The sequence below is a fragment of the Heloderma suspectum genome, chromosome 4 (assembly GCF_057233095.1).
Source record: "Heloderma suspectum isolate Gila_16-S chromosome 4, 16-S_ref, whole genome shotgun sequence".
NCBI lineage: Eukaryota > Metazoa > Chordata > Lepidosauria > Squamata > Helodermatidae > Heloderma > Heloderma suspectum.
Genome location: NC_139461.1, coordinates 295,959,801 through 295,975,462, shown reverse-complemented (window position 1 = coordinate 295,975,462; position 15,662 = coordinate 295,959,801). Strand labels below are relative to the sequence as shown.

The 15,662-nt window shown below is 45.6% G+C and overlaps 1 protein-coding gene across 1 annotated transcript in view; it reads left to right on the top strand.

Moving 5' to 3' along the window:
- The first annotated feature begins 846 nt into the window (after positions 1-846).
- Positions 847-15,662, top strand: part of APCDD1L (APC down-regulated 1 like) — a 52,768-nt gene continuing 37,952 nt past the window's right edge. Inside the window, exon 1 of the mRNA XM_084854262.1 lies at positions 847-1,010. Within this exon, the coding sequence (XP_084710388.1) occupies positions 974-1,010 (37 nt within the window). The 5' untranslated portion in view covers positions 847-973. The remainder of the gene's footprint in view (positions 1,011-15,662) is intronic.

Sequence of the window (15,662 nt, the reverse complement as noted above, 5' to 3'; positions counted from 1 at the left end):
ATTCTTTATTTCTAATTAATTCTGCACAGGCATGCTCCTAAAAAACAAAGCAGATCCCTCAGACCTGAAACCAGCCTAGCCTCCCTCATGGGGTAAGATCAACTGTACGTCTGTCCGTGCGAGAGCGAGCGAGCCCCATATGCTACCGGGAGCTTCTTGGAGGACAAGGCAGAACATGCGTGCATGCAGCACGTATGTGTTTGTTTACCGCCTTTTCGCAAAGGCACCCCCGACCGCGGTTTACAATCGCAAACAGAATTCTTTCAAACACTACACCAGATTAAAAAGCAGAGTTGCCTCCGGCTGTTGGTGGTCCGCTCCGCAGCTGATCGCATGACTCCTTCACAGACGGATAAATCTGGTGAAAAGGTTATTGACTGAGTGTATGTCAGTTGTCGAGCTGTGTCCGCCCCCCCCCCCACGGTTGCACGTGGGCCTTTTGCATGTGGGTTTTTTTTTGGGGGGGGGGCGGTAAGCAACCTTTCTCCTAGAAAGGGCAATACCCGTACGCGCGTGGTGGCGGCGGGGCGGATTTGATGCAGGCGACCCGCGAGCGCGGGAGGTGTGGGAAAGACGCGCCGAGGAGTCTCCACCTCTTCTGGCAAGTGAACCTGCGAGCTGCCAAGCTCCATTAGAGCGATCGGCAGACCGTCGCTTGCTCCTAAGGAACACGCCGTACATTTGCGGCCGCTGCAGCCGCAGCAAGCAACGCCTCGGAGCAAGCGGTGCAAACGCAGCCCGCGCCGTCGGGGCCTTTTTCGCCCGGGGACTCCCTCCCCAGGCCTGACTTTTCCTTTGGAGCGGCGGCGGCGGCACGTGGATCCCAGGTCGTTTCTCTGCATTGGCAAAGCGGGCTGAGCGTAACCGGTTCCTGCTTGCCTCCCCCAACCCCTCCCCCCCCCCGTTTTCTGCAAGTGTGCTGTCTTCTGGGGACCGTTTGCAAAGATCTCCGCGCGGGGCTTGGATTTTTGCAATGCTCCGATTCTGGTGGCTCGCTGGGCTCTTCGTAGGTAAGAGTCACGCGGGGTTTTGGGGGAGGGGGGTTGGGACGGGGCTGGACCTGGGGCTGTTTTGTAACACGGCACGATCTGCCTTTCGGCGTCCCGACTGCTCTGTGCTGTGTGTTCTGGAGGGCGGCTGAGACGTATAATTTATTAGGGCCACTGGCTTCTTTCTGTAAGGCGATCTGGGAGGATCTTGTTCAAGCACATCGGGCTGCCTGCAGCAACCCTGGATGAGCGCCGTGTGTGTTTGCCCGGCCGAAGTGTTGCGGTTTGCTTAAATGCGAGTTAGTCGGATTCACACGTGTAAGGTTAACCGTGTGATTGCCGTTGAGAACTTCACCCCCCTACCCCACGCTAAGGCCCAAGTGCGGATCGCCCCCCCCCCCGCGCCTAGAGAAATTTAAAGTAATATCTTTAAATGTAAAGTAATGCCTGTTTCTGCCATTAATAGGTAGAGATCGGGATACGTGGTCAAGATAATTAGTTGGCCCGAGGTGGAGATCTTCAGAATCCACTTTATATGGCGCAGTTCGCCCTTAACCCCCGTTAACTATCCTGTTCCGCAGCCAGAATTATTAACAGCGCAATCGTGTGCATACTTACTCCGGGATAAGTATTATAGGATTGCAGCCAGAGGACACTCACCTGGGAGGAAGCTCCGTTGAAATCTGTTGGATTTACTCTGAGCAGACATCTATATAGGAATATATTGTAATGCCCGCCACCCTGCTTTCATTGCGCGTTTACGACCGAATAGCAGAGATCACAGCCCCGTGTTATCGATTGTGAATGCCGTGCATTTAGAAAGTGGCAGTAACTCCGGATTAATTTGGAGTACGTGATTGTAATTGTGTGTGTGTCGGGAGAAGCATAGTGTAAATGCTGCTTTTTATACAGTCAGAATTGGGAGAAGTTGGATTCTTCCGTCCACAAATACTGATTATGAAATAGTGATACACCTTTACACACACCACATATACACGCTTGATGGTACTCTGCATTATGTAATCCAGAATAAGTACGGAGCCTTGTTGCAGCTTCAGTAAACTTCAGTCTCTGCCAGTAGTAACTGCAATGAAAGAGGTGAGAAATGCTGTCTTTCGCTGCTCTTCAGCACTCCGATTCTGAAGAGGACAAGGTGGCAAAAGGGTGTTAATGGATAACGGATTTGCATTAAGTGATCCTTAGTATGCAGTGGGAAACCAAAGGTCCCTCCAGACCAGGCTTTGACTGAGCAATCGCCCTGCCTCATTCACTGAATTTTATGGGGTGGTGGTCCAGACATTGTCTTCCACTTGTAACCCTCCCATGTTTTCCCACCACTTCTGTCTTTTACTGCAAAAAATCCATTAAGAAGGAAAAGATGGATTAACTGCACAATGTGTTTTGATTACTATCTCTAGAAGCCATATGTCTGGACGCACCCCAGGAAACCACCAAGATGGACGCGTAATCAGTCGAAAGTAAAAGGGGTTAATTTTGTGTATGTGATCTCAGGAGTGGATCTTTTGGGGAAAACAAAGCAGATAGGAGAAGGGGAAAACTTCCCTTTCTCCTATCTGCTTTGTCCTCCACTGTATTCAAGAGATCCTGGGAACATTGTTCCATCCCCTATCCTAAAGTAGCATGTTGTGCAGAATTTAATAAATCTCATCTCAGGTGTATGGTGAGCTACCTGGGCTCCTGTCTGTAATACAGGATGGGGGGGGTGTCATAACAAGCATCCAGTTCCCACCCCCAAAGCCCCATACAGATGTGCTGTGTGTGTCTTTCAAGCCTTGGTTTTTGTTGGAGATAAAATCGTTACTTGAGGAAAAGGTGCTGCCACAAACAAGCTATTGTTATTTCCTTCCCATATTTTGGGGACTGAAGCAGGTTCAGTGGCAAAACATAGATGAGCCCTGGCTCAGTTTTAAGCCTGGATGGTTTTCCTGAGTCTACCCAGTGCATCTGGGACAAATTCCAGAGAAGTGGCCACATTAGCTTATTGTAGTGAACACAGCAAAGGGCCTGGCGCGACGCAAAGGTGAAACAATAAATTGTGATTTGAGCTCTTGCAAGGAAGAGCCTCTTTACCAGACATGGGGTCTCAGCTGATCTTTTTCCTAGCCAACCCCCCCCCCCTTTTTCTTTTGCAGTTCAGAATATTTATTTTCCTTTGAAATCCAAGTTGCGGCTCGCTCAGCTTGCAGATATTTTACCGTAACAAAAGGGTTACATGTGCATGTGTGAGTGCTCTCCTTTTTTTGCCATGGCAGAAAGCTTTCTCTGAGGAGCCTCCATCAGTCTCTAACAGCTAATAAAAGATCACAGTTAATAATGAGGAAGAGCCATCAGGCTCTAGCCAGGCACCTGAACTTAGAGCTGATTGCTAATGAGAACAGGAGAGAAGTTCTTTTCTTGGCTTTGATGGATTCCTTTCCCATCACTGCCCGGTATTGATCAAATTCAACCAGGAGGGCAGTAATCTTCATAAACGGGACATTTTCCAGTCCTTTGATTGGGGGATTCTTTTCTCACTTTCAGTGTTTTCCAGAGCTATTTGCAGCATTGTAGCTTTTGACTATAAGAGCCAGTGTGGTGCAGGGTTGGTGTGTTGGACTGGGACTCGGGAGATCCAGGTTCTAGCCCCCATTTGGCAATGAAGCTCACTGGGTGACTTCTGGCCAGTCTCTGAATCTCAGCCTAATCACAGAGTTGTTGTGTGAATAAAATGGAAATGAGAGGGCCATGTGAGCTGCTTTAGGTTCCTTGCAAGAGGAAAAAAGGCAGGATGTAAATGTAATTTTTTTTAATGATGTTGTTATAGCATATATAAAATACTTGCAGGCATATACAATGAAGTAATCCTTATATGCAAACAGTGGACACCTATTCTCTTTTGTATATATTAAAAGAAATGTCCAAATTTTGATGGCTGTGAATACTGACAGTCCCAGGCAAGTTTTGTGAGCATCTGAAAAGCCATGTAACGGTGACTGACATTCACTTACACAATCTGAAAAATGGGGAAATATATTTCCAGGTACTCACAGAATTTGTCTGGGGTTATTGGCATTCATATCCTGAAAGCTGTTATTCACCACGTTTTGTACATTTAACTGCAACATGTTGTGTAAGTGCAGTTTGTAACTGAAAAGGAACGGCAGGCGAAACATAAAATTGAGCCAGAATAGAATGGAGAATAAAATGGAGGAAGGGTTTTACTATGGGCCTAGTTCTCACAAATGGCAGATGAGCTGGTAAGCCTGTATTTTATTTGTTTAACATGATTTCTAGGCCACTTATCATAAAGCAATGTCTTAGAGAGCAATCCTATGGCCACTAGACACTCTGTAGACAGCCATAGGACATTTTGGTTTCTGGAAACAGAGGTCATTTGACCTCATTTTCAGAAACCACGCTCCCGGCCCCCTCGTAGCGGGCACAGTTCTTTCCGTGCCGCCACTGTCTCCGCGTTCGTGAACGCAATGGGGAGAGGGTGAAAAGGGGGTGGTCCTGCGCCAGGGAGGGCAGAAGACTATGCAAGCCGCTGTGCACAGCTTCCTATTGGTCTCTGGGCCCCTTCCCTCCCCGTCCCCGAAGCTGTGGCTAGACATCGGAAAACGCGCATCTAGCCACAAATGCAGGGCGGCTGGAGCAGGAGGAGAGGATCTCTCTGAATTTGGAGGCTGACGTCTGTCCCGATAGGATTGTGCCCTAAGTGATATACAATAATAAAAGAACAATGAAACTGTAAAAACAGCATACAACATCTAAAAAAATATAACATCTAGAATCAAGAAATGGGGGAAGCCTGGGTAAACAAGTGCATCTTCAGAAGGTGTCTAAAACATGTAACAGATGATGCCTCTTGTATGACAGCAGGGAGGGCATTCCAAAGTACAGGCCGCTATGATAGGAAAAGCTCACTTCTGGGTTGCTGCCATAAATCCTTAACCAGCTGTGGAACCATGAACAAGGTCTCCCTTAATGCCCTTAACGGGTCTTTCAGATAACCTGGTCCAGAGTTCTTCAGTCCCTGCAACATCGCCATAATATGCTCTCGATAAGATGCCCCACCTACCGCCTTTGGCGCAGTGTTCTGTACCAGCTGCAGCTTCCCAACCACACCCAAGGACTTCCCCAAATAAAGTGCATTGCAGTAGTCCATTTATGAAGTTACTAGCACATGAGTCTCAGTGGCCAAGCTATTTGGGCTGTTGCATTTCAGAGTAGAGGCAGGGCTGACATGAGTTAATGAGTCTCCATACTGACTCTAAGAACAATCCATCACATAGTAAGTGGCATGCCAGGCAGAAGCGTTCTAAGCTATCCTCCCAGAAACAGTAGTTTTCTGCACGTTGGAATGGCTTTTCATAACTGACTAAGAGCCAAACTACTTGTTATGGTAATTGTACAGCATGTTGCTGAGGCTTGTCTTAATTTATATTCTTGTATGCATTCCCCCCCTTGGAATCAGGACCACAGTGCTATGGGAGGGGTGGGTTAAACCTTCCCCCATCCTCCTCCCCGCTGTGTGGGGGTGGGTGGGTTAAAAAAAGGGTACAATTTGGGGGTGGGGGGAGGTTTAACTCTCCCCTCCTGAAGTGCCCTGGTCCTGATCTGAATAGGGGCCATGCACACTTACACAAGAGTAAGAAGTAAGAGAAGCCTAACATGACTAACATAAGGTGTAGTTTTGTCCTGAGCATCCTATAATGTGAGCAGTCCAGAAATGGATGCGGCTTACTATCTCATTCTCCTCTTTGTGAAAAAGATCTTTAGGTGAGCTCTCCAGGAGCTCACCCCTTCTGAATATAAATCCTGGACGTTTGTCGTTTAATATTCTTTCTCTTGGTGGGCGGATCTACCATGCCTGCATACTGTAGGCTTCAGCCTAACTTCAGGGTTTGCATTTTAGATTGCTGTTTTGAAATGCTTGTTCATGCAGCCTTGTTTTGTTTCTCTTGTTTTTTGTGCACGGTGAGACAGCAAGGTGTCTTGTCACCGGACACTTTGCGCACAATCTGTCATGTTGAGCTAAATTGGAGGTGGTAAGCGACACCTGCCCAGCCACTGCAGATATCCAAATGCCGCAGCAGAGCTTGTATATATGTCCACTTATGATTTTTCTCTCTGTCTTGGTGGGATGTTACAAGATAAGAACTGTCTTTGCTGGCTTTGTTGTTGTAAACAAAGGGGCAAAGTCTAGGGGCTTATGATGTTATAATGAGCCAGATCTATTATTATTATTATTATTATTATTAATAATAATAATAATGATGAGTCTGTCTATTGAAGATCTATCGGAGGTGCGAGTATTCTAAAATAAAATACGTAGGCTCTGTGTGGGACTGTGTAATAAGATTCTTGTTAATAGGAATCTTGTCTGTCTATCCTGATAGCTGCTCTGCAAAATTTGAGGGGTTGGAAGGACTGGAAACTTCAGGTGCTGATGCTGCTCCTAAAATACTTCTTTTCCAGGAAATACGAAACAGACATTACTTTAGTTTAAATCCATATCTAGCAGCTATGGGTGGTATCCAGTGTTAGTTCTATGTAGAGTAAACCCATTGAAATGAATAGGGCTTAAGTTATTCATGACTAACTGAAGTCTTTCATTTCAATGGTCTACTATACGTTGGACTAACATGGATAATGCTCTATTGTTTTCATTTTTACTCTAGAGTAGGCACAGGGGTCCCAATCCAGGCTGGCACCCGTGTGTGTGTGTGTAGGGGGTGTTTAAGATCCGGATTGAGCCCCCTGCACCTAGATTAAAAGTTTTTAAAAAGTCATAGCTGCTAGATACAGATTTAAAGAAATGGCAGTTTTGGCTCTCTGTTGTCTGGGATTACTGAATGAGAGATACCAGATGAAGAGTTCTGTGTAGTTTGAAAGCTTGCATACTCCTGCTTGAATAGAAATTAGTGCTATAGAAGGTATTTTCGTACTTTTAAAATGTAAAAATCCCTGGGATCAACAAAGATAACAGCTGTCTTTATCAAGCAATTTATGGGAAGGGAGGATATAAATTGAAATTGTTTATTGGCTCCAGTAAGTTAGCAGCTGCTCCGATTAATGGGGTTGAAAAGCCTTCGGGGGGGGGTAGTGATGGGATTATAACTTCATCCCTATACAGGGATCTAAGGCACTTGAGGGGACGGGTTTACAGTGTCCTCTGGCGTATGCAGGCCAGGAGCAAAAAGCCCCCCTTGCTTTTATAACATAGTGATAATTGTGGGATGTACACACGTGCATAAGGACATGCATGCCGTTTGCCACCCCAAAAAGTGATGGATGAATTGCATGAGTGGGACAGATGAGTGTATGCCTTGGCTCACACATTATGTCCTGCATCTGTTGGGAGGTATGTATAAGTCCAAGAGTCGTTGCTCAACATGTGTGTAGCGCAGGGGTGTTAAATCTCTTTCAGCCCTGGGGGCCAAATTCATTCTCGAAGATGTCCTCGAGGGCTGCATTCCACTGGTGGGTGGAGCCAAAGGCAAAGAGGGAGGAGCCAAAATACCAACACTACCTGTATATTTTTGGAGAAGGAAATGGCAACCCACTCCAGTATTCTTGCCAAGAAAACCCCATGGAACGTATCACAAGGCTAAAAGATATGACGCCGGAAGATGAGCCCCTCAGGTCGGAAGGTGTCCAATATACTACTGGGGAAGAGCAGAGGGTATTTCCAAGTAGCGCCAGAAAGAGTGAAGTGGCTGGGCCAAAGCCGAAAGGACACTCAGCTGTGGATGTGTCTGGTGGTGAAAAGAAAATCCGATGCTGTAAAGAACAATATTGTTTACGAATATGAACTTGAGCACGCTCCGGGAGAGAGCGGAGGACAGGAAGGCCTGGCGTGCTATGGTCCATGGGGTCACAAAGAGTCGGACATGACTGAACGACTGAACAACAACAACACCTGTATATTTAGCTTAAAGCTATTACTATTTATTTATTTATTTATTGCATTTATACCCCGCCTTTCTCCCTCTCGCAAGGAACTCAAGGCGGCTTACATTATCCTCCTCCTCACCATTGTATCCTCACAACAACAACCCTGTGAGGTAGGTTGGGCTGAGAGTCTGTGACTGGCCCAAAGTCACCCAGTGAGCTTCCATGGCCAAGTGGGGACTAGAACCCAGATCTCCCGGCTCCCAGTCCGTCACTCTCACCACTACACTACACTGGTAGTAATTATTACTACCAGTAACTATGCCTTAGAGTAATTTCAACCTTTTAGAATGGGGAAAAACACGCAAAAGCTGGGGAAAGAAGGGGGCATGGTTGTATGGGGAACCCCAGAAGGCTAGATGTGGCCTGATATTCAACACTCCTGGTGTACAGCCTACATTATTATTATTTACATGTACATGGTATATTACAGAGTAGCAACAAAAAGTCAGGTCCCTGTCCCTAGAAGCTTACAATCTAAAATTTGCAGGGACGCAGTAGAACAAAGGAGTAAGACAAAGGTGAAAGTAGACATGGGAAGAACATGCATTAAGTTCCACTGCACATACTTAGAGTTAGGTTCAATAGGGCATGGTGTTGAAGGGGTTGTGCCTAAGGCTTCTCGGAACAGATGGATTTTGACGAGGGATTTGAGGGCAAAGAGAGGAGGTATGATGTAGGTGTTCTGAGAAAGAGTTCCAGGCATAAGGGAGAAAAAGCAGAGTCATTTAGGGGAGCAGGAGAAACCTTTGGACAACTGAGACTGGCGGAACTGGACAGAGGTGCAGTTAGGTAGTATTAGATTGATTGGTCTTATGGGACATCAGGGGCTCTTTAGATGGTAACGTGTATCCCTTCACTTACTTCAGAATGTGGTATGCCAGTCCTGCTGCATTTATTTATATATTTATTAATAGTGCTTGTATACCACTTAATATAATAAAATCTCTAAGCGGTTTACATACAAAAATTAAAAATCACTGCTAAAATACATGTATAATACAATATAACACTAAACAATTACAACAACCAAGATATAATAAAAAACAATAAACAGAAGCAGTAAAATGGAGTAGCATCATGATGATGGATGATACAAATCTATGGTGCGACCACACTTAGGATACTGTGTACGGTTCTGGTCACTGCACCTAAAAAATGGTATTGTAGAGCTGGAAAAAGTGCAGAAAAGGGCAGTGAAAATGATCATCGGGCTGGAGCATCTTCCCTGTGAGGGAAGGTTACAGCGGCTGGGATTGTTTAGCTTGGAAAAAAGGCGTGTAAGGGGAGACATGATGATAGAGGAGGAGGATTGCGTACGCCGCCTTGGGTTACTTGGAGGAAAAAAGGCAGGATATAAATGCAATAAAATAAATAAATAAAATAAACAAATAGAGGTGTACAAAATTGTGCATGATGTGGAGAAAGTGGATAGGGAGACATTTTTTCCCCTCTCAAAATACTAGAACCTGGGCTCATCCCATGAAGCTGATTGGTGGGAGATTGCAGACAAATAAAAGGAAGTCCTTCTTCACACAGCGCATAGTCAAACTATGGAATTGGCTACCACAAGACGTAATGATGACCACCAATTTGGATGGATTTAAAAGGGGGTTAGACAAATTCCTGGAGGAGAAGTCTATCAATGGCTACTAGGCTTCATGGCTGTGTGCCATCTCCAGTACCAGAGGCAGTATGCCTACGTACACCAGTTGCTGGGGAACATGGGCAGGAGGGTGCTGATACACTTGTGTCCTACTTATGGGATCCTGGTCGACAGCTGGTTGGCCACTGTGTGAACAGAATGCTAGACTAGATGGACCCTTGGTCGGATCCAGCATGGCTCTTCTTATGTTCTTAAGCCAAGGAAAGCTTGTGTAAATTTGTACATTTTTCTTCATGATCTCTGTGCATCACATACATGGGCTCTGTTTGTTTGTTTGTTTGTTACATTTATATCCTGCCTTTTTTCCTCCTTAAGGAACCCAAGGCAGCGTACATAATTCTCCTCCATTTTATCCTCACAACAAGAATCCTGTGAGGTGGGTTGGGCTGAGAGTCTGTGGCTGGCCCAAAGTCACCCAGTGAGTTTCCATGGCCAAGTGGGGACTAGAACCTGGATCTCCCAGCTCCCAGTCCAACACTGTAGCCACTACACCACACTGGCTCTGTGCAGAGCCCGTTTGGGGATCTTCTATAGCTGAGGACTTTTCAGGAGGCATTTAAAACACACCACATTTTCTTCCTCCCGAACCACACAGGGGAGGGTGTTTGAGCGGGTGGGTGCCACTAGTGAGAAGCCCCGTTTTTGAGATGTTACGTGGCCAGCCTTCTATTGGTTGAGGAATGGCCAACAAGGCCTCCCCTGAAGAGGAGGTCTCACCTGGCTGTATATAGGGGGAGGCAGTCTGCTTGGTATAAATATGGTGGCCTTGGACGCCAGCACTGACAGCCGCACTGGAGCAGCAAAGATCATGGGCAGGGATATAAAGCTGGAGAGAGAACCATGAACCCTTTCAGGGGTTCATTCCCCCTACTGAAAGAATGCATGTGGGAAGTGCAGGCTATTGTTGTTGTTTATTACATTTCTATATTTCCCTGTAGCTGAAGCTGTCTGGGCAGTTTACAAAGGTTAAAAACCATTAAAAACACATTTATGTAAAGTGTAAAACATAAACAGACAGCACGTTCAGAGACAACGTATCTAAATTATATCTAAAAACAATTTTTAAACAATCAACTATTAAGTCAAATCCAGGACCTCATTAAAACCTCATCATATCCTGCTGAATGCCTGAGAGCGGAGAGAGGTGTTAACCTGGCACTGAAAAGAAAACAGTGTTGGTGCCAGGTGGGCCTCATCGGGGAGATCATTCCATAATTGGGGGGCCACTACCGAGAAGGCTGTCCCCCTTGTTGCCGCCTTCGGAGCCTCCCTCTGAGGCAGCACCCAGAGGAGGACCTTAGATGCTGAGCACCAAGCAATCAGCAGTCAAAGGTAAGGGGGCATTGCCACCTGGGAAACCTGGAGGGAAACCTGGTTCAGCACTCCTGTTTTACACCTACTGATGCTGCTCCATGGAAAGTGATGACTGTTTCTGTTTTGTATATCTAAGGTTGGAGTTACACATGAGGAGGAAAATCTGGAGTGCTTTGCAGCCTGTGGTTCCATTGAAAGGCTAGTGCAAGGGCAAATTGGTGGGTAGGTGCGGGATCCTTAATGCTTCCCCCTCCATTATTAGTTATTTGTTTGTCATCTGTGGTCTGAAACTGGAAATAAGCCCAGCTGTGGGAGGGGAGTGGGGGTGGGGAAACGGCCTTGTGGCTTGGGGTGGGGGCAACATTAATTGATGCGAATTGGCCCTTCTCTTCCACCCATCTGTTCTCTGGGTTTTGTATCATATATTTGCCAAACTAGCATGTACTTCTGCCTTTGTTCTCTGGGACTGATGCCACAGCAGCTGTCAGTAGTGAACATGTTTAAGAGATCTGATCGCATCACTTGCAATTTTTAATGAAATATTTGCATTTTTACTTCAGAGACTTAAAAAAAATTACTAAGTGTAACTACAGGGCACCCAGGAAATAATAATGTTTGGGAGTGCAGGCAGCAGGTTTCCTGTATGTGCCCGCTTCTCAAGGTGGTGTTTAAAAGGTCGCTGACTTCATTCAAAGAGAAATGTGCGTAGACGGAAGATCAAAGACGGCACGACACTAGCCCCAAATGCATCCGCCCAACGGGATCGCTGGTGGCTGAACTTCATTGCCTCACACCTCATTTTGAGCTTTAGATTCCAATCGGAAAGTGTCAACAAAAACATCATCGGAGAGTGGCAACTCATGGATAAGGGAAGTTGCCATTCTTCCCTGCCTGTGCATATGCTAACGCCGCAGAAAAACAAGGCTCAGTTCCCAGGATCCCGATGCTCCCGGACAGCCTACTTGGAGGGCTCCCTCAATGTAAAACTTACAGCTTCCATCTTGGTTGAATTTTTTTTTTTAAAAATCCTTCCTGGATTCCAGTACAGCTGAATTGAAGCAGTCATCAGAACACCATGACACACTTTTTCCTTCTAGTTTTCTGTAACTCCGTAGACTCAACGTATTTTATTCATGCCCTGCTGGTAGGCTACTTAGTTTTTTCCTTTTCCCTCCCCATCCCTTTTTCCTTGCGTGTTGTGTCTTTTTAGATCGTAAATCTGTGGGCAAGGACTGCCCTTTTTGCTGATTAATTGTAAGCTGCTCCGGGAGTCTTTTTTGGCTGAGGAGTGGGATAGAAATCCTTTAAATAAATAATAAATAATTATAGATTGGGGTCTGTGATGGACCAAGCAGACAACAGGTTTAAATCAGATTCCAGGAAGATGAAGAAAGGGCTGCAGCACTGCCCAACCTGGTGCCCTCCAGTTGTTTTGTACAATAGCTCCCAACAGGCCCAGCCATCACAGCCAGTGCTCTAGGGTGATGGGAGTTGCAGTCCAAACTTATAGAGGAGAAGGCTGCATCCTCTTAGGAGTGGGAGGAAAACCTGCTTCCACTAGGGTGGCACAGTGGCCTTGGATTAGCACAGTTGTGCTGTTTATAAGCTTTAGGCAAGAGGCCGTAGCTCAGTGGCAGAGCACCTGCTTTGCATGCAGAAGGCCCCAGGTTTGATCCCCAGCATCCCCAGGTAGGGCTGGAAAAACTCCTACGTGAAACCCCGAAGAGCTGCTGCCAGTCAGTGTCGACAATTCTGGGCTAGATGGACTCAGTACAAGGCAGCTTCCTATATTCCTACTTGAACTCAGTGTGCCTTCTGAATATGTATGCATAGGATCGAGCTGCATGCTCAGTAAAGCCAAGAGAATAAGTAAACACAATTTTCCTTTAAAATACGGCATTCGATATATTATAGGGGAGGGGCTGTAGCACCTGCTTTGCATGCAGACGGTCCCAGGTTCCATCCCCGGCATCTCCAGGAAGGGCTGGAAAAACTCCTGCCTGAACCCCCAGAGAGCTGCTTCCAGTCGGTGTCAACAGTACTGGGGTAGATGGACCAGTGTTCTAACTCAGAATAAGGTAGTGCCCTATGTTCCTATGCCCTAGGCAGAAGTACTGGTCAGGTCTTGGGGCTCGCATGAGTAGACAAACACTTTTTTTGCCACTGCTAAGACTCACGTTCGATTTTGTCAGTTGTATCTCAAGTGCAGCCTGAGATGAAACAGCCTGATTCTAATTGAATGGTACTTACTTGGAAATAGAAACTAACTGCATGTTCAGTGAAACTTGAGGCTAATCGCATTTAGCAAAATTGAAATGTGGTAGAGTCCTCTCAGGAGTATACCACTTCAGACTGCACTTGGGCAAATTGCATTTCTAAATGCTATGCCCTTTTAAAATAAAAAATCCTCCCTGCATGTAGAAAACTGACACATAGGTTTGGACTAGAACTGTTTAACTGATAGTGCTAGTTTCTTGCAAGTAGGGAACAGTATTTGTTGGGCAAGTATCCAAAGTTGTCATTTCCCACTTGCAGTCTGAACTGGTACAGCCCATATAGACTTGTGTGAGTGTGTTCACTGAACATGATCAAAACAACAGCAAAGTGATAAGGATGATACAGGTACAATTCATTTTGTGCCAGCTTACCCTGTCATTGGCTGATCATGATCAACCAACTCTCACTGATTTTACTGGAACTTACTTCTGCTTATGATTCTATCTACAATTGCCGTGCTCATATAAACGACAAATGCTGCAGAATGGAGTGCTGCTGTTCAGTGTGCCAGCCAGCCAGCTAGCTATGCCCTTTTTCAAGATACGCTATTCCATTCCTGTCCCCTCCAGTGTTCTGCCGCATCCCCCAACAGACAGCATGCTCAGTTCTGATTGGGCTTTCAGCAAGCTTGGGGTGCATGTGTGGCCCCCTAAGCTTGGTTTTTTTTTTAACTCCCCCCCCCCCCTCCGGCTTGCTGATACCTTTTGCATGTGCATGGATGGTACCGTTTTGGTTACATAAGAATTACACTTGGAGAATGAGTTCACTATTAGTGTATATGACATGGAGTATATTCTGGAGGAAATTTAGAAACTCAGTGTAAACCAAGCCTGCTTCCAAACTTGTTCTGCCAGATGTAGCTTCCCCTGGAATAGGGTTTCAGCACTGATTTTCTTCCTAGCAATTTCTGGTTTTTGAAAATCTCCTTACTCATCAATTTGTGCTTCTGGAGAAAATACAAAAACCACAATGCATTTGCATCCCCACCAATCTGTTTTATCTGAATCCTGTTTTTATCTGCATCCCTCTACTTTGAACTATCCCTAAGCTATCATTAGAGTAAAGAACAAACAGCTTCAGATCACAGGATCCAAAAGGAGTACATTAATCATTGATATTTTTCTCTGCTTGAAATATTTTGCTTAAAGTACAGAATATATGAATTAAAAAGACGTCCAAATTAAACATGAGCAGCAGCTGGAAAGTATGCATTTTGCTTATTAAATGTGATTTGTTTGTTCAGCATTGTTTAATGAAACTCTTCAGTACATGAAATAATAATCCACAACGGTTAATCTTAACCCAGGTTTGACCAAATTGTTTTCAGACTTAAAACTATAAGCATCAAGCAACCAGTATGGATTCCTTCTTGTTAAGACAGTCTGGATTGCATCAAAAAAAGTATGTTGGTGCAGTGCGCTGGAATTTCAATACTTTAATGAAAGGGTAGGTAGAATTTTGATCATGTTGCTGATGACATTTCCAAGAAATAGTGGTTACTTGCTGAGCGAGGGACCAAAAAACAGCAGCGGTAGTTGATGTTCAGAGAAATGAGACTTGTTATTACTATTATGTAGGGGGTGTGTGTGCGCGTGTGTGTGTGTAAGTGTAGGTGTAGCTTTTCCATCCATCATCATGGAAATACAGTACAACTCTGTCATTCTTTACCAGACTCCCTTGTGAGACTTGAAATTTGTCAATGATAGATGGGTATTTGGATTTCAAGGAGACGGAGTACATATATGTATTCAGCTGAAACAGAAGTTGACGACTTGAGATTAGCAGTGCCTAATTTCAAAATCAGGGGTCCTCTTCAGTGGGTCTAGTGCCTTCCTTCAGGATCAGGGCACCCAAAGGGATTGTAGGGATGGGCAGTAAGAGAAAGCAGGAATACCTGTGCAGGCTTCACCAAGTGGAAGGTTAAAGTAACCTTTTCCAACATGGTGCCCTCTAGATGTTTTGAACTTCAACTCCCATCAACCGCAGCCAGCATGAACAATGATCAGGAGGGAACCAAGTGGAGGAGGGCATCTAACAGCCTGCGCTGGCACATAGCTGCTGACATCATCAGCCTGTGCCAGATACCCTGAAACCCAAGCTACGTGTTACGGCAATTGTGTAGCATGTAGCTGAGGGTTAGCTGTTTATTTACTCTAGTGTAAGCGTGCACAGACCCAATTTGAATTTGGACACCTGAACAACAGAATAGGGTGGGGGAATTAAACCTTTCCCCACAATTCCCCCCCCCCAGAAATCCACCCCACCCCCTGTTCGTTTGTGTGTGTTTTTAAATATCAACTGGTGACTTACACTAAAGGCAAAGCTAACCCTCAGCCACATGCTACACGATTAGCATAACATGTCGTTTGGCTCATAGTCTCCCCACGGACATAGCATGGCAGCACTTGCAGTGTGCAAGCTGGCTCAGCCTTTCTGTGGGCAGTGCCTGTGTACTGCCA